At 36.3% G+C, this 27,016-nt stretch overlaps 2 protein-coding genes across 4 annotated transcripts in view; one reads left to right on the forward strand and one right to left on the reverse strand.

Moving 5' to 3' along the window:
• LOC140747417 (probable multidrug resistance-associated protein lethal(2)03659) overlaps positions 1–19,500 on the forward strand; it is a 61,227-nt gene extending 41,727 nt beyond the window's left edge. For all 3 annotated transcript variants that reach the window (XM_073079854.1, XM_073079852.1, XM_073079853.1), the window contains 21 exons: positions 2,917–3,073; positions 3,593–3,795; positions 4,201–4,446; positions 5,829–6,000; positions 7,453–7,595; positions 8,240–8,392; positions 8,936–9,129; positions 9,518–9,718; positions 10,059–10,267; positions 10,771–10,937; positions 11,929–12,155; positions 12,654–12,804; positions 13,784–13,910; positions 14,268–14,371; positions 15,196–15,313; positions 15,508–15,747; positions 16,384–16,570; positions 17,111–17,283; positions 17,613–17,712; positions 17,997–18,137; positions 18,408–19,500. In XM_073079854.1, the coding sequence (XP_072935955.1) occupies positions 2,917–3,073; positions 3,593–3,795; positions 4,201–4,446; positions 5,829–6,000; positions 7,453–7,595; positions 8,240–8,392; positions 8,936–9,129; positions 9,518–9,718; positions 10,059–10,267; positions 10,771–10,937; positions 11,929–12,155; positions 12,654–12,804; positions 13,784–13,910; positions 14,268–14,371; positions 15,196–15,313; positions 15,508–15,747; positions 16,384–16,570; positions 17,111–17,283; positions 17,613–17,712; positions 17,997–18,137; positions 18,408–18,455 (3,461 nt within the window). In that variant the 3' untranslated portion in view covers positions 18,456–19,500. The remainder of the gene's footprint in view (positions 1–2,916; positions 3,074–3,592; positions 3,796–4,200; positions 4,447–5,828; positions 6,001–7,452; positions 7,596–8,239; positions 8,393–8,935; positions 9,130–9,517; positions 9,719–10,058; positions 10,268–10,770; positions 10,938–11,928; positions 12,156–12,653; positions 12,805–13,783; positions 13,911–14,267; positions 14,372–15,195; positions 15,314–15,507; positions 15,748–16,383; positions 16,571–17,110; positions 17,284–17,612; positions 17,713–17,996; positions 18,138–18,407) is intronic.
• Positions 19,501–20,614: 1,114 nt separating this feature from the next.
• LOC140747421 (uncharacterized) overlaps positions 20,615–27,016 on the reverse strand; it is a 62,276-nt gene continuing 55,874 nt past the window's right edge. The window contains exons 7-11 of the mRNA XM_073079862.1: positions 26,766–26,963; positions 26,063–26,203; positions 25,411–25,556; positions 22,157–22,324; positions 20,615–21,978 (exon numbers count right to left, since the gene is read on the reverse strand). Of these exons, the coding sequence (XP_072935963.1) occupies positions 21,910–21,978; positions 22,157–22,324; positions 25,411–25,556; positions 26,063–26,203; positions 26,766–26,963 (722 nt within the window). The 3' untranslated portion in view covers positions 20,615–21,909. The remainder of the gene's footprint in view (positions 21,979–22,156; positions 22,325–25,410; positions 25,557–26,062; positions 26,204–26,765; positions 26,964–27,016) is intronic.

Raw genomic sequence — 27,016 nt, forward strand, 5'->3', positions numbered from 1 at the left:
GATTTACAGCACTATAAAATTGAAGTTGTTTGTCATGTTTTTTACTAAATGCATATAAGAGTTGATCCGATACATATCACAAAAAATATTATTATTTGTCTGTGTAGTGTATGTGAAGTAATATGAAGGGTCTGTCGTCTCACGTGTACACGCCGCGAACAATGGTATGGTGTGAGCGGGGCACGGTCCCCCCCTCACTCTGCTGGAAGCTGTGGTGTAAGACGGATGTGCGTGCGGTGTGTACAGCAGTGAGCCGATACTTTAACATAAAGTGAAACACAAACAGTACAGTCTGTTGGCCTGTTTCTCGGTTTGTTCCGGTTGATGCCGCGACTGCTGGACCGATTTTAACAGTCCTTTCACTGGCAGATAGCTGATCTTTTAAGGAGTGATATAGGCTTAGGAAAACAATTAGGGTTCCGCCCAAAAAAATTAAAACCACAAATCTCCAGAGTATCTCCACGCCCTTTGAATGAAAACGCAGCCGCCATCACCGGCGGTATAAATTTCAGTTAATATATAAGTAGGTATGTCATATTTTTTTAAACCCAGGTGGTATCATGGGTTATAGCTAGTATACTATATAACATATTTAATTGTATGCACCATAAAAAACACTTACTAGACTAGTCCCATTTCGGAAACTGTTTATAAATTATGCAAATATATTTAATGGCCATCTTAATTGCATAGTATTATGTAACAAAATTAAAAGTTGTGGATTTAAACTATTCGTAGGAGTCCTTAAATGTTCGTAGAATTCTATACTATATTTTTACTGAAAAAGAACTCATTAAACGCTTTCAGTATTCCAACTTTTACATTTTTCTCTTAGGAATGATTTAAGCTGATTTTTTGCATTAAACGTATCTTAAATAACATTAACTTTATACTAATTTAATCGTTATAAAACTTGTTTTCCCCTTTTCAGTTCATTATTTTTAAGCAATCAATTTACTTGTTTTGAATAATACATTTGTTTCTTTTTCAAATTGCCTTGAGAAGCTTTTTAAACATTAACACTGCGTATTTTTCCATATCATTTAAATTTATTGCATTTTTTGCAATACAAAATTGTGAGATAAGAATCGTAATAGCGTATATTACATTACCGTAAATAACACGTCATATTCCGACTCTGACCGTGCTTGTGTAAAGTCCTTTAACTGTCACCAATAGCTTCATATGTTCATATGTGGCGAAAGGACGGCGTGCAGGCATTCGCATAATACGGTCGGCCTTTAAGGATGTTTAATTGGAACAATTACTGTGTCGTGTCTGAACGTCAATTATTTTATATACAGCATTTCGCATGGCGCACGATTCGTAGCGTGCACATCTATTAGTCCTCTAATCAATATTTCATTAGCGAATTGGAGCAACGGATAATAAGCGATAATGAGCTGGGACCATCTGTTGTTAAATCAATAGCTATTTCGGAGGATTAGACGTTAGGAGAAGATCGCTCTTAATACCATGAGATAGTCTTACGTTACGATAATAATAATTAATCATAATCGATGTACGATATGATACGATACGATACGACAGAAATACAATATATGTTTACCAATGACTTTGTAATATATTATTGTTTTGTAATAATTTCACTTCTTGCGCGCGTATATTAGTGTGTGTACTTGTACACACACGCGTTTTAAAATTAAAATAATAATAATTAGTACATTTTTATCAAACATAATAATATTATCTCATTGTTATAGTTCTTGTAAATGTGTTCTACTTCTACCAGTAACTTAAAACAATGCAGGTTACCATACTACTAATTGTCCTTGGTTTTCATGTTATAATTATGAGTAATTTATTCTAAAATATTATTCAAAGTAGGTATAGTTCATTAAAAGTTAAAACTCTTAAAGATAAAAATATAAATTTAATTTAACATTTCTACATTAATTTCATATTATAAAACGTTTTGCATACTGATTTACATATTTATTTGGTTTTGAGCGTATCGTCTTAATTCGAACACTATATGATTTTTATTATTACATAGTTAGACCTATGACGTGTGCTCAAATAACAATGATAACTAATTTAACGATGTGGTGCATTGTCCTGTTACAACAAACAAGATAGTATGATTTTGACCGCATTGCGTCCTTTCACTTGAACTTTACTTCAAATAAATATTTCGCAACTTGTTCTTATCAGTGTCAAGTATAATAAGTTCTGAGATCATATACAATTATACATATTACGTGTGTTTCTCTTTAGTGGATGGGAGGTTGAGATCAAGTTATAGAGGGCTTAGTTGTGGGCCTTTGGCAATTTATAAGGAAAGATTGACTTAAATTAATTGGAGGGATTGCTAACATATCCTTTAAAATTTATCATGTTGTTAACTTATGTTAAATATAGGTAATATGCAGTTTAAATTAGTATTTATATAAAAAAGGTTTTATTTTTGGGTCTCTTTTATTAATGGGATACTTATTTTAAAAGAATCCCTACCATGAAAAACTACGGTTATAAAAATATCAGTAGAGAAATATTTTGGCTCATCATGGGAGTGATACCACTGGAAGTCTAGTGGTTAAAACTCGGGCCACAATCGGGGGGTCTGAAGGTCGGCCCCAGGCACGCACTACTATATTATTTATTAATGTTTAATATGTGTGTATTATAAATAATATGTGTGTACTTGCAATAATCTTGAAGGATATCTACACGCCTAAGACACCTTAAACAGTTTTTAAAAGTGTATGATGTGTACCAATTTGCATTTCGCCAGCGTGATGGGCTGTGGACTAAACGCCTCAAACTCTGAGAGAAGGCCCATACTCAGTAGTGCGAAAGTGTCTGCATGGTTTTAGCTAATTTTGCGTCGATAAATGTGATTTCAAACATCTTATATACAGAACAAAGTGTTTCATGGTATATTTTGTTGCACAGCGTACCTGGGCAAGCGCACATCAGTGCTTCGCTTGAAGACGGCGTTGCGGACGGACGAGCGAGTGCGGCTCATGAACGAGATCCTATCCGGTATCCAGGTGATCAAGATGTACACGTGGGAGAAACCGTTTGCCGACCTCGTCGCTAAGGCGCGGAAGTTAGTACACAGATCATATTTATTGTGTAATAGATGTTAGTAAGGAAATAGACCGATAATTATTCCACTTTATTTGTAGTATTTGTTGTGACATGGTTAAGAAGGAAAATGTAAGAACAGGAGTACGATGTTTGTTGTGTGTAATTTGTAATTTGTTGTAATTCTCTATGTGTGTAATTTGTTATCAGAATATTTAAAAGTTACTTTCAACTGGGTATCCTAGTGCGAGGGACTATGTATAAAATATATAATAAAAGAAACATCATTTATAATCAATATCGAATACTTTTCATTTTTTATGAATCCATTTACGAAATTAAAATACAAAAATGTATCGTTTTTTTTTTGATAAAGCTTTTTTAACTAGTCTTTCATATAAGGTTAGGTCTAGCTTAGTGACCTAGGTGGCTAGGCTAGGTAGACTACTTTTTTATCTTAAAAATATTTTTATCTCTTAATTTCTTAAATAAAATTGTACAGTAATATTTTATAACGATATATAAATTTTAACTCCGCTAGGCACGAAATAAAGCAAATCCGCGCGACGTCGTACATCCGCGGTGTGCTCACGTCGTTCATAATGTTCACGACGCGGATCTGCCTGTTCTTCTCCATCCTCGCGTTCGTGCTCGAGCACAGCGTCATCAGCGCCAAGCAGGTGTTCGTGGTCACCAGCTTCTACAATATACTGAGACAGACGATGACCGTGTTTTTCCCGCAAGGTAAGAATTAATTATGTTTTTATAACAATATGATATTACCTCCAATAGAAATAAAAATAAAACAAATCTGCGCGACGTCGTACATCCGCGGCGTGCTCACGTCGATCAAATATTTCAAACCAAATTAATCTTATTATTTTATTTCATGATTACCAAATGCAAATTAACAAAAACACATTGTAAACTAATTATTTATATGTACCGAAATATTTTATTTTATGATTAAGGCTGCAGTATTTTACTATGTATGTATGCAATCTACGAAAATAAGTAGGTACATCGTTACGTCCGCATTTTCAATTATCTGAATGCCTAACGATAATAATTAGTCCGGTTAATCGAGGTTCTGCGTATTATTGCTCTCATATTAAAAAAAAATATCAATTTTCTTCAAATTTATTTCAGGCATTGCTCAAGTAGCCGAAGCAACGATATCGATAAAGAGATTACAAAACTTCATGCTGTACGAAGACACCAGCAAGCCAGTACCCGGTCTCGCTGAAATACAAACCTCTAAGGCGGGGAAAGAGCTGAAGAAAGATGCGAGGGAATCAACAGTGTCCACTAAAGAGGGTCTGGAGCCTAAAGAAAGTTCGAAGCAATTGTTAGAAAAGGAACCACTCAAAAATGATAATGAAGCTAAAGGAAATGGTAAGTAGTTATTATATTTTTCTGGTATTAAAGCATTAATAATTTATACTTCTGAAAATGTTGCGTGACTCATATATTACAATATTATCTACGCTTATTTTATATACACGTGTTTATACAGTAGCTAATTATAATATTCCGTCAAATAATCAAAATAAACGGCAATATACGGGTATATTGATCTAGTGCATAAGCCTTTCTAAATCTCCAGGATTATAGTGAATTATCATTGAGCGTAGCACGAAAAGTAGGAGACGTTTACGTTAATCCTTGCAATTGTTTGATTTGTCTTAACGCATGTTACCGTGCTATCTGATACCTCTTATCGTGTATGGGAATTTAACGGTAAGTCTAAAGTACCATTTTATGTGCCAGACCATAATCATATTCCTCATAGCTATAATGTTAACTTTGGTTAGCTTTAGACCTCGTATACACGAGCGGCAAATCGCCAACGGCAGAGGTTACTGTAGCCGTCGATACCTTTCGACGGCATCCGTCAATGCATCAGCGGCAGACGTCGACCTATGTTGACTCTTGCAGTTGTTTGTGTTTGTAGCGGCACCGCGTCCACCATTTTGTCAGTTGAGAGCAAACAGTTCAGGAGTGCGTACGCGTTGCGTTTTTATAAAATGAGCCGCCAGTGACAATATTGATGTTGAAATTCTAATTGTAGCAGTAAAGAAACATGCTTGTATTTGGAATTATAATCTACAAGAGTACAGTAAATGTCCATCTTCGTCTCTATTAATTAATATTTCTTGAACCCACAACTTACGTGTTTTTCTTTTTCGTTTTTGTCGACGTCGAAGGAGTAACAATAATAACAGTGCTTCTTCTTTGGAATTCATTTTCCAACTGGCTCCTGTACAAAGAGTGGCTGCCGCAGAGCTTCTGTGTTGACATATCTACGGTTGCCGTCGACGCGTCGAAGGCTGCCGCCGATCGGTGCAGTTCTCTCTGCCGTTTTGGCAATTTGCCGCTCGTGTATAAGAGCCCTAATAGTGACAGTTATATTTTATATGTGATTCATTAAAGGAATTACTAGTTCTAGCGTGGAGACTAACTATCGTCTACGTGTGACTCGTCTTCATAATTTAAGTCAGACTTAAATTATTTTTAGTTTACATTATGCATTATATTTAAATATGTCATAATAATTTAAAATACCCAGGATGTATTCTAACAATTTACCTAACATAATCAAACAATATTGAGAGTATACCTTCTCTCAATATCGGTTAAAGTGCACACATTATATGACAACACTGTCATAAAAAAATTGCTCGTGTCATTAAATAGTGGCATCAAATACTCGGTATAATCTCATGGCTCTCCATATGAAGTGGACCTATAAATTATATGTTCATATATTATCGCAGGGAATGCCAACATAGCACCATTGGAATCTGGTGAGGAAGATGACGAAGAGCTCGCCACGCGCGTCGAGGAGGACGCCAGAGGGGTCCGCCTCAAGCACGCCACCGCCAAGTGGATAGCCTCGCACGCTGAAAATACTCTTACTGATCTCTCGCTAACGGTCAAACCTGGCAAGTAAGTTGTAACAGATCTAAGTAAAACTTAGCGCTCTTACTATCTTAACATTAAATAATAAGTCATAACAAAGATATTCTAACCTAGTCTAATCAACTACTAAGTGGAAGTATTACTTAAAACGTCGTTTTTAAACCCTAATAAATAGGTCGTCAAATACATACAATTAATACTAAATTCACTGTCGGTTTAACGTTGTTGAGATAGAATGTGGATCAAGAGAAAATAAAATTATAATATTCTAGACTAGACTATGTTGCTAGACAGCAATCGTTCTTAGAATTTGCAACGCATTTATCATGTATTTTGGATTACCTACCAATTGTATAATAATGTGTTGTACTACCCGCCGTTCGTATATTAAACGTGACATTGCCATCCGCCGGTTGTCACGAGTCATTTCTATAGTCCGAATCATAATTAGGTGTCCAAAATGTAAACAAAGGTGTTGGTTGACCTATCAAGAAAATATGCTTCAAATGGTAGTTTCTTATTTTTGACAATATTAAATTAATACAGCGATAATAAAATAATAATCTAAATAAATTAAAATCAACTCACATTTTCCAATATTTAAAGTAACTCAATTTCATTTCATACAGTAATAACAATAAAAAACAAGATTTATGGTAGATAATTAAATTGTGATAATGGTAACACAATCGGGAACCAAAACATTTTTTGTGTCGCCATTTTTAAGTTTCGTAGTTGATATTATTAATTTTCTTGATGGTGGTCTAAATCGAATGTTTTCTAGTTTTCATAGCGCATTTTGTTTAATTGTGTGCAGTTATAAAGTTTTTGTTTTTTGTTGAGTTTGTTAAAGTTTTCGTTTCTTGTTAATTTGTTAGGGTTTGCAATACCTGTAATCGTATTTTGACAATGACATTTCTTTGTTTACATTTTGGACACCTAATTATGAATCAGATTATAGTTCGATTGCGGCGAAAGATAGACATGTCGCAAGTACAAATTATAAGTACATTGTTACATTGAGTTCTGCATCTATAAATAACTGCATCAAGTATAATTCCGGCTCTATATGGAATTGATTATGATTACTTATTATCGGTTGGATTTTAAGCTCATTGCTACTTTAACCTTATTAAAACTTGAAACCATTCATTGTCAAGTTATTTTTATATTTAGTATTTGTTATGAAGGCTTCTTAGTATTTGTTATACATACTCTATAAAAATTCCAAGTGTCTATTTTTTACGGCTTAAGTGATAGATCCATGTGATAAATGGACAGACTGACAGAATGCGGAGGCTTAGTAATAGGGTTCCACTTTTACCCTTTGTGTAAGGAAACGTAAAAATACACTAAGTATAGTCCGCGCCAAACTGCAAGTCCGCTCTGAAGTTGTTGCGAGCAGGTGTAGTCATACAATTTGCTATGGCGATGCGATTCATTTCTATGCGACTAAACATGTTACAATGTTTGGTGCAGGTTGATAGCGGTGATAGGTCCGGTGGGCGCGGGCAAGTCGTCGCTGCTGCACGTGTTGCTGCGCGAGCTGCCGCTGCTGAAAGGCGCCGTGCATGTCGGCGGCACCGTCTCCTACGCCAGCCAGGAGCCCTGGCTCTTTGCAGGTACTGCTTTTGATATGCTTTTGTTTGTATTCATTGTGTGTGTGTGTGTGTGTGTGTGTGCGTGCGTGCATGCGTGTGTGTGTGTGAGCAACGTGTGCGTACATTCGGGCGTACCTTATGCGCATCCTACTCGCACGCGTACCACTTAATCCCGCTCGCGAGAACGCGCGAAAAGCACGTAAAACGAGAATGTGAAGACAATACGAATCGGGGTTTTCTCGCGTTCTCGCGAGATTGTGGAGCGGGCTTTACAATTATATACTATTGTTTCATATAATGTATAAACCATTATACACACTGGTCGCTGCAAAAAGTCAATTGCCATGTGCATGTAAAACTTACGTGTGTACTTAAAAGGCCGATCAGAAAAGCACCCTCCGTGCTTATACAAATGTGCGTCCGTATAAGTCTGCGTTTGACCTTACTTATGTGTTGGTGCGTGCGCGTTCGCACGTGTGTATTTTTGTCATTTTTTCTATACTATTATCAATATTATTATTACTTGTAAAATTGTGTTTTATATATCTTTTTCTTTATACTATTTATTACTTTAAAAGTACGCTAATAAACATTTTTTTTTGTTGGGTAGAATTGAATAAAAATGAAATTAGAAAAAGTAATTGTATTTATTATGTGTCCTACAGGAAGTGTACGTCAGAACATTCTATTCGGTCAGGCGATGGACCGTCCCCGCTACAACGCGGTGGTGCGGCGCTGCGCGCTCGACCGGGACTTCACGCTATTCCCGCACGGCGACAAGACTGTCGTTGGCGAGAGGGGCGTCAGTCTTAGTGGAGGTACTGAATCGTTGTTCATTCGTCTTGTCCGTATTTTACATATTATATATAGTTGTTTGGTGATATGATTCTATCTATATTTTAAATTTCTATAGTGTAATTTATTTTCCTTTAAATTGGGCATCAAAAATAACCTGGCGTATAAGGCGTTGTAAGCTACAAAAATGATGAATAAAAAAAGTAGAATATGAAAAACATCTTACTATGCATGTCTCCGTCACTTAATTTTATTTAATTTGAAATTAAAAGCAAGAAGTAGTAGCATTACACATTGACTTTTAATATTCCGAATATTTCACATTAGAGACATGTAACTATAAATCCGCTCAAGGTGTGGGTAGTGTGTATGTGACTTAGCAGCGACCCAGCAGCAATAATAAGTAAGATAATAGGATGATGATTAAATATGTAAATTTGTCAAAAAGATCAGCGAGCACATGTATTACTTACGTACGTACACTACGTACATGAGCGTACGAATTAATAGTTAGTGATCACCTATGGGTTAACTACATTGTTGATAAAATGTATGTTTGTCGTCAGGTCAACGCGCACGCATCTCCCTCGCGCGTGCGGTATACAAGCGCGCGGATATCTACTTGCTGGACGATCCGCTGTCGGCGGTGGACGCGCACGTGGGCCGGCACCTGTTCGAGGCGTGCGTGGTCGGCTACCTGCGGAACACCACGCGCGTGCTGGTCACGCACCAGCTGCAGTTCCTCAGGGACGTCGATCAGGTCAGTGAGTTGGTTGTGGAAGTTACTGACGGTAATGTGAGGACTACTTGAAGTTAGTCGCAGATGCATTGCTAGTATTATTAGTAGTCTGCCAGAACAAAGGTCCTGTTTCACCTCCCGTCTTCATCATCAAGTCATAATCATTGGTGTTGGGTTTAAGTACATGTACCGTTCAGCTTAAAATTGAGACCAAATGAGCAGTCCAAATGAAGCAGTAAATATGATTGCAGTGTTATAGTAGTAGTATAATTGTGGTTATATTAATTTTTAAAATGTGACGTCACGAATTTTAGAACTCATCCCGACTTGTAACACAATGTTATACTTCGTCGACCCCCTCCCACCCTTTTAACGTGTGACGTCATTTATTGACGATTTTTTTTCGCAGATAATCATATTAAAGAACGGTACAATAGCCGCGGCCGGTAATTTCGACACTCTTAGTGCGTCCGGTCTAGACTTCGCGACGTTACTGGCTCGAAACGAGGAGGAGGACGACAAACCAGCCACGGAGCAAACCCCCGCCGCGGAGCTGGAGGAATCAGTACTGCAGGGCAGCTTTCGGAAACGGCAAATGAGCATACATTCTGTAAGTGGTTTTTTATTTACATTCATACTCCGGTTAATATAGAGCGATGTGTGCGGGGGGCTGGGGATGCGGTCCGCTCGGCGACACGTTATTAGGGGCGATAAGTTCGAGTTTTTCGTAGTATATAATGTGTATTTTATATAGTCTTCCTATACTTACTAACTAATATCTACTTTGAAACAGCTCTTTTAGATTAAGGGGCGGCAAAATTTTAAATATGTGAAATATTGCAGAGGTTTTAGGCAAAACAAAACGTTTTAACAATTCATTTATTTATTAATTCCAGGTGAGATATTAGTAAAAACACAAAACGTTATAACAATTCAATTATTATTTCCAGGTGAGTTCCGTAGACAACCTAACAGCGACAGCGCCGCCCGAGGGCGGGCGGGAGGAGGCGGAGATGAAATCAGCTGGTGCGGTGTCGGGCAAGGTGTACGGCGCCTACCTCGGTGCCAGCGGACACCCCGTCGTGGTGGCGCTCATGGTGCTCGTGGCTGTACTGGCGCAACTGCTGGGTTCCGGTGCTGACTGGTGGACCAGTTACTGGTGAGCTGATCTATCAACAAGGGCTGGTTGTTAGATGAATACAACTGACTGATGTATCATATATAGCTGTCCTTATAGAGTAGCAGCGCCCTCTGGCTTCTAAATAATTTAATTTCTCAGCCGTTATGCAACATTAAATACTTACACAGTATAGACCAATAGAGCGTATGCCAGTACGAAAATAACTAATTTGGACGTATATACCGCGCCAAACTACTAATCCGCTCTGAAGTTATTGCGAGCAGGTGTAGCAATACAATTCGCTATGGCGTCGCGATTTATTTCTACATTCAGAGCGGACTAGTAGTTTTACGCGGACTATACACGATATTAGACACGAATACTTTCTGTTCTCGACGCGGTGTTAGTTTTTTATCGCGAAACTATTTCTTTGCTATATTAGTATGCGTTTGTTTCGGCAAGTTAATCGACGGTTGGTTTGCGTGTATCTAAATTGAATTGCAAATCTACTGCTAAATGCTAATATGCTATATTTTTTGCAGGGTAAACTTGGAAGAGAAAAACCCGCTAACAACAGCGCGTAGCTTGGACGCCGGCAACGTGACGGGCCCGCTCGCGTACGCCGGCAACATGACGGACCGCCTCGTCGACAACGCGCAGTTCCAGGGCTCCACGCTCACGCGGTACGACTGCATATACATCTATACTGGTGAGTTCATAGGTTCATACCTAAATACATAGTAGAGAAAATAGTGCGGTGATTAGACTCATAAAATTTTGGTTGTGAAATTGCAATAAGGAGGAAATATGGTCACTGGAAGGCATAGATTAGTAAAGATTACTCACTCCTAACAAGAAAATGTACCCAGTTTTGAGAATTGAAACAATTGCGTAAAAAAATTTTGCCACGTCTCCGTGCTAAAATGTCCCTAAAATATTTGAAATTATTATTATAAATTATTTAATTATCATGAAAATTACGCAGTATTAGTTATTTATTCGTAAATTTTCTCTAAAAATGTTTTTATTTGTCAAGAATTCAAAAAAAGAACTTACTATAATAAGCCATTTGCGGCTTCATTCAATTTCAAGGCGGCGAAGTATCTTTACTAATCTATGCTGGAAGGACTAAAAGTCTTGACACGTAAAATGGCTCTTTTGCGTATTAGAATTTTAGTCTTTCCAGTGACGATATAACTGGCCACAACTCGCGGACTCGCTTTGTTATGATTAATGAATTATGAAAAACAATTTAATAATAAGTCGATGGGGGTGTCCCGTAAATAGCAGATAATATTGCAACCTCATTTATGCTGTACAATGGGCTTATCAGAATGTCAATATTTGTTTTAGTCCAAACTCTTTGTTTTCGAGATATTTGATATTTCACTTATTTGCTTAGTTTAAATACTTACTTACATACACATTACACACCCTTTCAGTTGTGACAATCATAAATTTCCTTCTTGGGAATCTTATGTATCATTTATGGTAGTATTTTTGTTCATATACTTTTTTTCACTTTTATAATAATATGCACATTTTGTTAATACGTTTTTATTAGTATATAGCTTAATTTTAGTTTAATTAATGATAAATTTAATGTTTTATTTATATTATGTGAATAAATATTAAAAATCTGCAGAATAAAGAAAAATAAGTAATATGTCACAAAATCTAACTTTCTTCTTTTCTGACAGGCATGGTGGTGGCGCTAGTGGCGGTGTCGCTGCTCCGCTCGTTCATGTTCTTCTCGATGGCGATGCGCGCGTCCACACGCTTGCACAACAACATGTTCGCGTCGATCACGCGCGCTCCGATGCGGTTCTTCCACACGAACCCGTCCGGGCGGATCCTCAATCGATTCTCGAAAGATATGGGTGCTGTGGATGAAGTGCTACCCTCTGCGCTGTTAGATGTGTTGCAGGTGAGGTTTGATGTGATATTAGATCACCAGATTTAGTACAGAGTTTAGGAAATAATCTCTGAATAAAATGTACGTTAAATATAGGGCTGCTAGCAACAATGCTTTTGGCAAAGTCCATTTCTTGGTAAATATAATTTTTCTTCTGGTTGCCTCTGTATTAGTTTTTGCTTATGTCTATGGCATCTACATGACACAGAAGTCTTCTTTAGTAATTAAAGCCTTATATGTTCTTCAGTATTGCGCATTGGTTTTTTTTTAAATTTCACAATCAAAAATAGAAATAAACTAATTTCGACTAACTATTTTACCATACTGTTGTCAGAATAATATTGTTTTTATAACGTTAATAAGCTTTACTAGATATTTATTTAGATAAGGCCCGTCCACATAAAGATTATTAGAAAATGAAACATAATGTACTTTGTAGATTGACATCTTACACTCATGAGCTCCTCCACATATAGAATGTTAAATAATAAACCTTAATATACTTCGCAGATCGGCCTCTCGCTCATCGGTATAGTGGTGGTCGTGGGCGCGGTGAACTACTGGCTGCTGCTGCCGACGCTGGCCATCGGCGTGGTGTTCTACTTGCTGCGGATCGTGTACATCGGCTCCTCGCGCGCCATCAAGCGGCTCGAGGGTGTGAGTAAGTCATCTCTGGGCCAACATCGCCGTTTAGTTTCATAACTAATTAATGAATGAATGAAAGAAAAATACTTCGATAATAGTAACACGTGTCTGTAGCGTTTCGTTTAGTTTCATACCACGTGGTAAAAGAAGAAAGATAGAACAATCGATATTCCGATAGTAGCAACACATGCAATGAAATGCTAACGTGTCTGTAGTGTTTTTGGTTAGGTTTTTTACAGTTTGATATCTCAATGCTCATGTTGTTTGGAATAAAATAGCTAGTTAATTGTTTCAGGCGTTACTTTGCGGAAATCCATTCTATTAATTTAGGATTAAAACTACTTTACAACAATCCGCTACTAATATGTATGATAGTGCATACCATCATGGTACATACTGCTCGTATTAAAACATATACCATCATACATTAGTAGTGGATTGTTGCGAAGTAGTTTTAATCTTAAATTAATGTAATACATTAGATTGGATTTGAATGGTTACTATGTCTCTAAATCCATTAGATAATTATTTAATTGCCATAAATATGAGGAATTATAATAAAAAATCTTTAAAAATGGAATATTTTAAAATTCGAATAGCAACCTATATGCACTTCAGGAAATACACCGTTAATTAATTTTAAGTTATTGCCAAAGATAACTTTTAATAATATTACATTAATCGTAATTTTATGTGCATAATGTTTATAAATATTTAGTAAAAAAATACATGCAGCCGAAAATAGAATATCCGATTTCGAAGTCAGTAAAAAACCTGTACTATAAGTGTCAGACTAAAATTATTGTGCATAAAGGTTACCTTACATTTTTATCTCAATAATTCTTTTTGAAAAAATATTCTTTGAAAAAGCTACCATAGTAATTATAGAGTATTAATATGTCATTTATATATTAAGTTACCTTATTTTTCCGCCTGTTTCAAAAATTTCGAAAATATTTTTTGAATAAAGCTACAGTGATATAATTTGTTCACAGCTCGTAGCCCGGTGTTCTCGCACCTCAATGCCTCACTGCAAGGGATTACCACCATCCGCGCGTTCGGCGCTCAAGAGGCTCTTATAAGGGAGTTCGATAACCATCAAGACTTACACAGCTCGGCTTGGTAAGGAGAAACAGTTTACTTAGATCAGTTATCTATCAGTTATAAATTATTTACTCGAAAACTAAAAAGGTGGATGGGCCGGCTTGGATAGGCCTTACGATTCCGTTCTATAAAGAGGAAGTTAAGTCAGTCATGGTAGAAGTAATCGAGTTATAAGTCGATGTCCTAGTTTAAACATTATCGGCTTCTATGGGCTTCTAGTTGGCCGCTTACCTGTACTTTTCTCCACCATGTACATGTAGCATCGTGGTGAAACTTCTGTCTTCATCCACCGATTGAAAGGCATATACCCAATAGGAAATAAAAAGAGGTTTGTCAGACATACTCCATATTTATTATCTGTATATTGTTTCACAGGTACTTGTTTATCGCTAGTTCCCGCGCGTTCGGCTTCTGGCTGGACCTCGTGTGCGTCGTGTACATCGCGATGGTGACGCTCAGCTTCCTAGTCTTCAGGCAAGGTAACTTTACTCTTCTATATTCATGTTTCTAGTGAGAAAATATTAAAAATATAATAACCATTCTACACTATTTAGGTATAGTTAATACTAGTTTTTGCCCGCGGCTTCGCCCGCGTTTAAAAGAGAATAATATGACATACTAACATACATACAACTGAAAATTCGTACCTTCATTGGAATGACAGTGGCGCCATCTGGCGAAAATTGGTCGTAACAACTCTGGAACCTTCGTGGGGTCATGGACAACAACTTTGCTAAAGATCATCACTTGATGAAATGCATAGTTTACGATTCCTTACTAATATCGATTAAAATAATCGATATTTTTGGTCCAAAAGAAAAGTTCAAAAAGTTCTTCCATTAATCTTATATCGTCATCCCTAGTTCCCGTGGGATTTCCGGGATAAAAACTATCCTATGTCCTTTCTTGGGTCTCAGACTATCTTTGTACTAAATTTAATTAAAATCGGTTCAGTGGTTATGAAACGTAGTGGCGTGAAACAGACAGACAGACAGAGTTACTTTCGGATTTATAATATTAGTAAGGATGACAGTTGTGCTTGAACATATTTAGAAAAGTTCCAAATTCTAAAAAAGGAAATGGGTATTTTGTAATGGCATGGTCTTTTTTTAAAAGGAACTTTCGGTTATGTTGTAATTTTGGTGTAGAAAAATTTTAGAATGTTTGGTTTATGTAACATTAATATGTAAAGCATTTTAAGAGATTGTTTGGAAATGTTTATAGAATGTATACAAATCATCTCCACATATATATACATTGTGTACAAAGTGTATAAATAATATAATCGGTGTATTCATTGCAGAGGAGCCCGGCGGCAACGTCGGTCTGGCGATCACGCAGGCCATGGGGCTCACGGGCATGTTCCAGTGGGGCATGCGGCAGTCCACCGAGCTTGAGAACCAGATGACTAGCGTTGAAAGGTATGCAGTTTTTGTATTGAACATAATGTATATGTAAATGTTTGTAAATGTATATTATATGTAAATTTATCAACTCTAATAATATTATTACAGTACATTTATTTACATAAATAACATTATGTTAGATGTTTCTAATATTATAGTTCTATTTGAGGATGGTTTACATATAATACAATTATATACATCTCGTACAGGATACAAGAGTACTCAACCATTGAGTCAGAGCCCCCACTGGAGTCGGAGCCGAGCAGGAAGCCGCCGCCGTCGTGGCCGGAGGCCGGGCGGCTGGAGTTCCGGCGCGTGTTCCTGTACTACACGCCGGGCGAGCCGCCCGTGCTGCGCGACCTCAGCCTCACCATCCTGCCGCGCGAGAAGGTCGGCATCGTCGGCCGCACCGGCGCCGGCAAGTCCTCGCTCATCAACGCGCTATTCAGGTAATTTAAATTTTCTCTTCGCGCTGAACGCCGGATGCGTGCCCGGCGACGTGCGGCCGGCAGGGTGCACTTCTCCACGGCGTAGAGGTGCAGCCAGAGGTCACGGGTGCGAGGGCACGCCGAGGGGGACTGAGGGCACGCCGCCGGATGATGTGTCGTCGTCGCCGGCGCGCGTCTCTGGGAAGTGCCTCTGCCGGCGAGGCGAGTGGCAAGTCGTCGCCTGGCAATGCCAGTGCGCCGTTGCACTTCGGCGCGTCGACGTTGTCGCCCGGCGACGTGCACCGGTGCGCCGACCGGTGCCGGATCCAAGCGGTGCACTTCGCGCCCGCGGCGGTGCACTCGCGACTCGCGGAGTGCACTTCCACACCGCGCCAGTCGCCGGAAATTCCACAGCATGTCCGGTGGTGTTATGAAGCGCGCTAGAATTAAAAATAAAAAGCTAATTCGACAGGATTGTAGATATTAATGGAGGAGAAATTTAAAACGCTCCGCCTTATTCCGTGGGTCGATGAAATATCCAAATTAAGTAAAATCAAAATAGGGAGTTTAAAAAACCTATAAAATTCATACAAACTTAACAAAGATGATCGATCTAGACTTTGATCATAGTGTCTTAATAGCACATGTTCATTGCAGGTTAGCTAAAATCGAGGGTGAGATCATAATCGACGGGCGGGAGACGTCGCTGCTGGGGCTGCACGAGCTGCGCAGCCAGATCTCCATCATCCCGCAGGAGCCGGTGTTGTTCTCGGGAACCATGCGCCACAACCTGGACCCCTTCGATGAATACCCCGATCATGTGCTATGGAAGGCGCTCGAAGAGGTATACTAATTTTCTTATCACTAAAATGTTACGTTTAACTCCGACCTACGTCGGGCATTTTTTGACTGGCAATCTTAACAATAATTAACTATGTGATAAACGTAGTGTTTTCTCCAGCTGGATTCGTTACTATATGAACTTTACGCTTATTTTTACCTTATGATATAGGTTATATCACACCGATTATAGATATAATACGCTATTACTAATCCATACCAGACGTGAATAAGTTAACAAGTCGAAAATGCACACTTTTCTTTGCAGCCACACAAATAGCAAGAATACAAAGTTTTTGGGGAGAGATCTATTTAAAATTTTAAAAGTATTTAAACATATTTATATATGTAGGACGACTTAGTTATTTACGCCTGATATCCAAATATTACTTATATAGTATATGATAGTACGGTATTCGGCTGTAAAATCACTACAAAAAGTGCCTTACGCCTATTCTTACCTTTCGAGCGAGCTATACAGTCGATAAACTTAAACGCTTTTACAAATGAATACATATTCATATACATAATCACGTGTACCCAGGTGGAGTTGAAGGAGGCGGTGTCGGAGCTGGCGGCGGGGCTGAGCTCGCGGCTGGCGGAGGGCGGCGGCAACTTCTCGGTGGGCCAGCGCCAGCTGGTGTGCCTCGCGCGCGCCATCGTGCGCCGCAACCGCCTGCTCGTGCTCGACGAGGCTACCGCTAATGTTGATCCGCAGTAAGTCATCGCCACCGATCTCTAGGCATTGGTTCAAGAACTAGATGAACCCCTGAAACAATGGTTCTTAAACAGTTTGAATTTAAAAATAAATATTAAAAGGCTACGAATACGTCAATATATCAATAGACTTGTAGACCTCTAAAATACATGTAACCCCAAAAAGCAGTGTTCTCGGGCCTCTGAAACCATTGTCGACTCGTTACTTTAAAACACTAGCTCTAATTAACTTATACGATTCATAGACCATAGGTCAAAAATAAAATATTCCTATACCTTTGAATATTTTAAGCTAGGCTAGGTATTTATGAAGAAATGTTATGTTTCAGAACGGATGCACTAATTCAGACGACGATAAGAAACAAGTTTGCCGACTGCACTGTACTTACCATCGCACATCGACTCCATACTGTTATGGATTCGGATAAAGTATGTATTAATTAATAATCAAATTTGGATATCAGTACATATCTGTACAAAGAATAATCTTATATAATACGTATTGCTTTAGGCGACAAAGTTGATCTAAGAACATTCTCTTGCTTTTATAATTTGAATTGATATCAATTCAAATTATAAAAGCAAGAGTTCAAATTAATATTAATTTGACTATAATTTGATGAAAAACTATATATAAATTGGTTTTAAATACATCTGTAACCCCACAGAAGCTATGGTATAACTAACATCAACTTTAAACATTTTATTAACAGGTATTGGTAATGGACGCCGGTCAGATGGTGGAATTCGACCACCCTCACATCCTCTTGCAAAAACCCGACGGCATACTGCGTGGCATGGTCGACCAGACCGGCCGCTCCATGGCTGAAACCCTGGCTCGAGTCGCTTTACAGGTAAACATTAAATTCAGGATTAGTTTAAAAAAAATAAACAATACTAAATGGTTTTATATGGTAACCTTTTATTGGTTATATGGATTCGTATAACTTTAAACTTTAAGTAATAGTTGGTAAATAAAGATTACAGTAGAATTGTGCTAACATAGTCTCCTTTGTGTAAAAATTAAACTTAAATTTTATTAACCTATTTTTAAAAATTTTACTAACTATCGAAAGTCTAGATATGATCTAATTTTTTTTCACGCCAATATTTGTTTGTTTCAGGCTTACGAAAAAATTCACGATAAGGGCACCGAGAGTAGCAAGTTATAAACCAATGTGATTTTGTGAACATTTGAGTAATTAATGTATGTGTGATCTGTTCCTAATCGATGTGTTCTAAGGAACTACTATTTGAGGTCCATTTTATTGAACTGATAGGAGCCCGTTCTGATAATGTGCGTATATTATTTACGTTTCCTGCTTCTTGGAAGTTAAATGTGTGCTGAAGAACAATATTATGCCTCAGATTTATTTAAAGGCTTACATCTAGTTCCACTTTATTGTCATTTTGTACGGTATTAGTTATTGCGAATCGAATTATATTTAAGAATATCAATGATAGTATAACAGTAGTCTTGATATTTTACAAACGACAAGTGAATTTTTTTAGCATGTTTACAAATCTTAGGTTACAATGTTAACGAATTAGTTAAATGGAAATTTTGTGATGTTATCTCAAATTAACAGAATGGGACAGGATTAAGTAGTTAGTTATTTAATGAAATAATGCCATGTTAGTCCAAGCTGTAGTGTAAAATATTTCGGTTGACTTTGTGATATGAGAAAAAATAACATTTGTGTTCCTGTAATACTGAGACAGTATGATAACTAATTTATAGGGTATGTGTTATTGTCCGAGTTCACGTGTACATGTAGTTGGACCAAGAATACAGTGATCTGTGAATTTTAGGTAATAATATGTTACTTCAGAGGTGCTATAGTACTTTCTGTGTACTTAATTTTAAGTAGGTAAATTTTGTGGAATTTTGTTCGTTAATACCAAATAATTTATTCGAATCATTGTAGTTGATGTTTGGGGCAGTATACTTACCTTTATGAATGTACTTAAAATTTTGTGTTCAATTTTTTTGCGAATTTTCCATCTTTATGTGAATGTATCATGGGAATATTTTTTAATAAACTATACAATTAATTATTATAATGGTGAGATTTTATTATGCTATTTTGAATGTTATTATTGTCATTTATGTGATATTCTCAATTCACGAAACAATGTTACAGTGCCTGCTAATTACAAAACATACAATGTGTAATTTGTTGATTTTGCTATAAAATTACAATTTTTGTACTGATATGGTTTTCTTTTATTTTTTTACCCCGCTACATCTATCTATATAGATACTGTACACCGAACATTAAAAAAAATAAAGTAATTAAGAGAACTGAAAATAAATAATGCCATCAAATAGTACTAAATTGAATTCAATGGAATAATAACTCCGTAGTATGTATTTTAACTTTGTCTCTTTTTTCTATATTTCATTCAACTCTGTCAAAAATATTACTACAATGTAAAACCAGAAGTTTTCTAATATTGCGAAAAAAGTCACAGGCCGAACTAATGATACATCTATGTGCCGAGCACGTATGTAATAAAATTACTAATTTTACATGATAAAACTGAGAGGCAAAACTTATAGTATTGTTGTTTATTTATTTATGATATAGTGTTTACAATTTAAAATCAACTAAATTTACTTAGAATTATGGGCAAAATCACATCATGTATTAATATTATGTTTAAAAAGTTTACACATTTTTCAGATATTATAAAACATTGTAAATGTATAAAGCCAAGAAGAATATAAGTTGAATTAAATGGAATTAAGTTACATTGAAATGAATTGAATAAAATTTAAAGAAAGAAATAAAATTATTCTAAATTCAGAGGTGTCAAGATCTATTATACGATAATGATTTAACCCTCTTAAAGACATACCTCAGATTAACCTCAGCTATCTCAGATTTAAAACTATCCAGGGAAGGCTTTAATACCAATATCTCTAAGAACCGAGCGTACCTAGGCCTCAATCAAAATACGTGAGGTTGTAAGGCAAAAAAAAGCCTTACGTTTAGGGATGCCACCCGTACTATATTGTATAGTATCGTACTATATTTTAGTCAATTGTACTATGTATTACAGAAAACCCATTAGGACGAAAAATACTATTTTTTATCGCTAATTCAATTGTCGCGCTTTTTTTTTAAATTAAACATTGATGAAAATTTAACAAATGTATTTAAAATCATTTCCAGAAATATTTTTTTCATGACTGACTCGCAGTTTCGGATTCGAGCAGCAGGTATTTATGACGAATCATGAAAAATATATTTTTTATTTCTATTCATTGTTTACGACACAGGGACTAATTTGGGGCTAAGTATTGGGATAACTCAATAAAATAACGTTCTCGTTGTTAAATCACTTCCAGTTTATTTTCATTATTCTTACATATTTTTCACAATAAATTTTTACGATCCTAAAGTTAACATAGAATTCTTTTACGGAATGTAACAAGTATAACATGAAACTACAAAATTACATTTCTCTATTACCTGCTTTAAGTTTTAATTAATACTCGAGTCACAATAACATTGTGAAGATACTTATTCGTACATATTTACACTTAGACAAAGAATACTTATAATCCAAAAGGTAATTATTAATTTTACACGGAACAGTGTGTAAAAAATATAGAATAAAAAATAAGGTAAGATTAAAAAGAAAATTCAAAGATATAGACACTAAAATAGCTAGACTTTTATTATAGTTTTTTTACACACTGCAATAATTTCACCAACTTCCGATTTATCACAGACCTTTGAACCGTCTCGACGAATAACTTCATACTAACCCATATTACACTTTGCAAAATATGAAATAATAATAATAATACCTTAAAACAATAGTAATGGACAGCGTTGTTAAATACCAGAGGAAGGTTGTAGAAAAAGTTTATTCTGGCTTTTACATTGAATACACCTAATAAATTTTACAAAAAATATATAATTTCCAAAAATTTGTTTTGCCAAAGTTGAAACTTGGCGATGTCATCTTCATCTACTCGAAATAGACCACAGAATCTCGTAGACATTTATTTACTATTATTCCGAATATTTAGAATTCAATAATTAAACGTTTTGAGATAAACCGATCAATGACGTCATGTTTATATAATATTAGATAAAAAGACTAATGCTACGAAATAATTTAGAATTTATAAATACTGAAATGAAATTTATAAATACTGTTCACGCGAGATAATTAGAGATAAATAGTATAAATAGGAAAATACAACCCAAATATGTTAAACTTAAAGATAAATTGTCATGTTAAAATTTATTTCCCTTTGGCACGAGAAAGAGAAACGGAGAATACGAAACAACTTTATAAGTAGTCGAGATAAGACAAAGATGCTGAGATCTTAGAAAACTGTATACAGAATTCAAAACGTCTTACGGCTAAACATAAAACATCGTAATGTGATACAAATAATCAGTATTATCAAAACTACAAGCTACTCACAGTCTTCATACCATTGGCGGCGAGCGCCACGTAATTACCGTAAACTTGAACCGTCGTGTTCTCGCGCAGTGTCAAACACTGAACTATCACTACTTTATACACACGTAACTGCCTACATTTAGATAACATAGCTGTGCTCTCGAAGGAGTCCCAATCGTGCCGACGCCTCGCACCGTTTCACACGAGGGCGGTTAGACTTCCCGAACGCGAATTCTTATTCTCAGTCACAACAGTATCCAATTTTTCCTGAAAACAAAATAAAATATTTTTTATTTACCTCATATTTACCATTTTATTAGTATAGTATAAAAAGGCATCATAATATAAATGTTGATGTGCTTGCTGTCGCCTGCTCTCGGGCAAGTGCACACGATAATGTATGACGTCACAGATGTAGCTAGTGGCGTGTATTCAGGTCAGTTACCTGTCTGTCGTTGTTGTTGGCGTGCGGCGGCAGCGGCAGCGCGAGGCGCAGCGCGGTCCAGAAGGCGCGCTCGTGCACGTGCCGCCACGCCACCAGCCGCACGCGCCGCACCGCGCACACCAGCTGCGTGCCCGCCTCCTTCGCCGACCGCTTCAACTTCGGCAGGTCCTGGAGACATTGCAGATTTATTACGTGTTAACAATTTAATAAGAAAACGAAATATTTGATTACTAATCAGGGTTGTTGCTGATGCAGGTTTTTACTAGATCAGCGGATGCTGATGCTGATGCTGATTTTTTCAGATTAATATCAGATGCTGCTGATGTTCATGCTGATATTTGCCGAACTGGATGATTTTTGTTTTGCTGGAAAAAAAGATATTTCCAAAGTGGTTCCATTATTGTCACATTGTGGTTCCATTGGTTATCGTAAGGGCGACTAGTGCGTTTGTAAGATTTTTAGTATGTCATCACTAAAAAAGGTAAAAAAAAAAATTAAAAAATACAATCGACTTCCATGTCACTACAAAGCAAAAATCAACTGAAACAAATTTTGGCTCAGCACATATCTCTGAAGCCGGCGCTCATATTGAACTCGCTGTTTGCGCCGTTATCCAACGAAAGATATTTAGCACCGACTTCAGAACCATGTACCAAACCAACATCCACTTCAGCTACCCTCCACTTAGCAGTGACACAGAAATCGGCATTTGTTTGTTATTTTATTTTTACAAATACTACACTTAGACCAGGGTCGATAATTTTTGAAACCAAAAAAAATTACAATAGAATGAAACCCATTGGAAAAGGAGGGGAATATGATCAAAATGAAAGGAAAAATAAATTACGGTCGATCCGAGTTCGGGAAGTGGGAGGGGGTGAGTTTTAAGGGTAAAAAATGGTTTATCTTGATTTCCGGCTAATCTACACGTCCTATGCGAAAAAGTTAAATGGCAAAGTTGTAGGTAATAAAAAGATCTACAACTTTTGTATTTGCAATTTTTTCACATAACCTCAAAATTTGGGTGAAAAATTCAAAAAACCAAGTTTTTGGTTTTTTATTTATATCTTTTTCAAAAAAAAATTTTTTTATACGAAATTTGGTGAAAACTTACCTTATTATGTCCCAAATACACTGTAATTTATTTGATTAAAAATATTTATTTTTTCGCCTTATTTTCACTTAATATCAAAAAAGCATCCTAATTTTCAATTGAAAATTCTGACGTCAAAATATCAGCTTTTTTCAAAAACTTTGGGGGCTTTTTGTTCGTTGAAATATCTACTTTCTGATGGTGTAAAAAAAAATATACATTACTATAGGAAATGTTCTCAGAAAATGCAAAAAATTGAAAAAAACCCAATTGTATTTATTGTCGATTCTCTTCTTGCTAGACTCCACTAAACGATTCAAAGCTGATTTTTTTATTTCATACACTTGCTTGTCATCTGACTTATTGCAGATTATACAAACAGATCCATCCATACTGATAATCTGAAAAGACAAAATTAAATTAATAATGCCTTCAAAGTTTTATCATGATGAGTATAACTAAATTTGTTTGTATAAAATAAACGAAATTACTATTTTTTATTCTTGTACTAAAATATCATTCAATTTTATTTTTTTAGGTTTTGTTATGTTAAACATACTATTTATGAAAGAAAATATTACTATTTTTATTTTAAAGTTGATTAATATAGATTAAAATACAGATTGTATTTACCTTGCTATGTAGATTCGAAACGATTTTTTGAATAAAGTAAATTTCTCACAATTCACTTAGAGTAACTGAGCCTGCACGTGTATTTTTAAAAACGATGTTGTACACTGCTCTGTATCTCGAATACTGGCTAACGGTTTTTACAGCTGCTACGAAATAGCAGGTATGTAGTAAGGCCCAGACCCTCCTAGGTCCGTCCCCACTTCTCTATGAAATAACTTACAATGGGCTAAAATTTACCGAAGGTCACTCAGGTATATAAATTATCTTAAAACAGCAGTAAATAGACATCTACAAATATTATTTAAATAAGATTCTACAACTTTTTCAAAATATTGTAGATGTCTTATTAAATATTAACTTTATTAACTTATTTGTTTGTTAATTATTGAAGTATATTTTAATTTGCAACTTTTTCATTTATCAATAAAACATGAAATCTTACGTTTTTTGAGTAATTAAAGTGTAAATTTTAATAAATACCTCAAAATTGTACATAATGATATAAAATTTTTTTTCGAATTTGGGTTTTTTTCAATTTTTTGCATTTTTTGAGAACATTTCCTATGGTAATGTATATTTTTTTTTACACCATCAGAAAGTAGATATTTCAACGAACAAAAAGCCCCCAAAGTTTTTGAAAAAAGCTGATATTTTGACGTCAGAATTTTCAATTGAAAATTAGGATGCTTTTTTGATATTAAGTGAAAATAAGGCGAAAAAATAAATATTTTTAATCAAATAAATTACAGTGTATTTGGGACATAATAAGGTAAGTTTTCACCAAATTTCGTATAAAAAAAATTTTTTTTGAAAAAGATATAAATAAAAAACCAAAAACTTGGTTTTTTGAATTTTTCACCCAAATTTTGAGGTTATGTGAAAAAATTGCAAATACAAAAGTTGTAGATCTTTTTATTACCTACAACTTTGCCATTTAACTTTTTCGCATAGGACGTGTAGATTAGCCGGAAATCAAGATAAACCATTTTTTACCCTTAAAACTCACCCCCTCCCACTTCCCAACAACCCTATTACTAATTGTTAATAAGTACACAGTTGGTCAATATATCCTATGCTATGTTGTGTACAATAATGATAATTGTAAATAACAACCATTTGATTTTATATATGGAGGTACTCTTTATTCCACACTACATTAACCATCATATTTTTTCCTATTAAATTTGATAGCATCTTCACTATCAAATCTGAGTGTTATAATAAGAATACTTTGGTAAATACTTACGACTATACTTATAATATTCATGACCATTTTAATCAAAAGTAATTTTAAGTTAATTACAAAAATGAAAAATATAGTAAAAGATGCTAATTTCTACATACTTTAGTACTTACACAACAGTCAGTGAAACTAATTTCGATGCAATTTTAACAATCCCAATTATTACTCAATATATTATTTTTGAATACTTTTACCAAAGCAACTTTTGTGGGAAGCAAGCAAGAATTTTGTCCGAAGGCAATCATAAAGTGAGAACATGTAAGTGAGAATATCAGCGTGTGTTACCTGCAGCAGCACGACGACGGGCGGTAGTGGTAATGCAGCGAGCTGTCGCAGCGCGGTGAGCAGCTGCGCGGGCGCGTACTGCGCGGGCGACACCACCGCCACCACGGCGCGGCAGCGCGACGCCTCGTGCACCGCCTCCTCGTACCCTGCGCACACGCACCGCACACGTTAATAGTGTTAATACAACGCACATATTATTGTAAGTGCTATAGAGTTCTTTGTTTAATTTAATAGGTTGTATATGTTTACTTTAATAATAGGTTAATTTCAATTCGTGTTTCCTGGTAGAATAAAATGCAATACATTAATATTAGCTTTTGCAATATGCGCATTTTAATTAACTATAATCCTTATCTTCAAAAAGAGTTTCTTTAATCCCGTTAAATAGTTTTATACGATTCTACTAGGGAGATCAGAAATACATACATATTTTTATTTTCTAAATAAACTCATCAAATCCCGCCAAGAGAAATAGATTTTTTAATACACTTTTAGTTATTATCAAAACGGTCTTGTATTTTGTCGATATTTCTTAGATTTTCGGTCAGTTTAGTCGGCAGCAGCGAGCCGCGCACCAGCTCACCGACCAGCACACCAGCACGTGGAACTCCTTCTCTAACATTGGTGGAGGGGGCAGTGGTAGTGTACTTACAGTTGTCGGGGTGCGTGGAGAGCTGCAGCGCGTGCACGCGGTAGCGGTACTTGAGCGCGAGCGTCGGCAGCAGCGCGCCGCGCACCAGCTCGCGGTCCACCGCCGTCCAGCACACCAGCACGTCGAACTCCTTCTCCAACACTGGGGGAGGGGTAAACACATATTAGTTAACCATCTTAAGTGTAAGTATATAATTTGCATTTGTTTAATGAGGCTATTGACATTTTAGTTTCATCATACACTAATGTAAATTATATTTTTGAAATATTTATTTATTTTTGCTCTACTGTTGCTGCCGTTGTTCCGTTAGGCTACTTTAGGCAGGTAAAAGGTTCTTTGTTGTAAAATCTGACACTTTAAACTACTTTAGATGCGTCTTACTGTTCATCTGTAGAATAAATAAACTTAATGCCATCAGACATTAAGTTTGCCGTATTGTATCTTTAATTTTTATAGAGGTGCAATAAATAAATAAATTAATTAAATAAGACATTTTGGCCTTCTTTATGGAAATGTTACTTTCTTGTAAAATTTAACACTGTTCTACTTTAAAAACATATTTTTGATTTATTGTATGTGATTGTATTTTTATTTATATATATGTATGTATGTTTAATATGACTATACTTCTAAATATACTTTAGTCTCGTGTTTGGACTACTTCGTCCCATATCGTCAAAATATTCAAGTTGTGCGTCCTCACCTCTAGCCCGATGTTGTGCAGCAGCGGCCCTGGCGCGCGCTTGTCTCGCCGCCAGCAGCAGCCGCGGCGTGCAGCGGCGGTGCAGCGCCAGCAGCGACAGCAGCAGCAGCGCGGCCGCGGCGCCGCACAGCGCCAGCGCGCGCCACGGCACCTCGCTCGAGCCGCACCACGCACCGTCGCCAGTTAGCTCCAAGCCGTCTGTTCAACCAAATGCATTGTTAGGGCACTGTTAAGATTCCTACAACTTACTA

Source organism: Epargyreus clarus, unplaced genomic scaffold (assembly GCF_041222505.1).
Source record: "Epargyreus clarus isolate Ecla_fem2 unplaced genomic scaffold, WU_Ecla_fem_2.2 ptg000014l, whole genome shotgun sequence".
Lineage (NCBI taxonomy): Eukaryota > Metazoa > Arthropoda > Insecta > Lepidoptera > Hesperiidae > Epargyreus > Epargyreus clarus.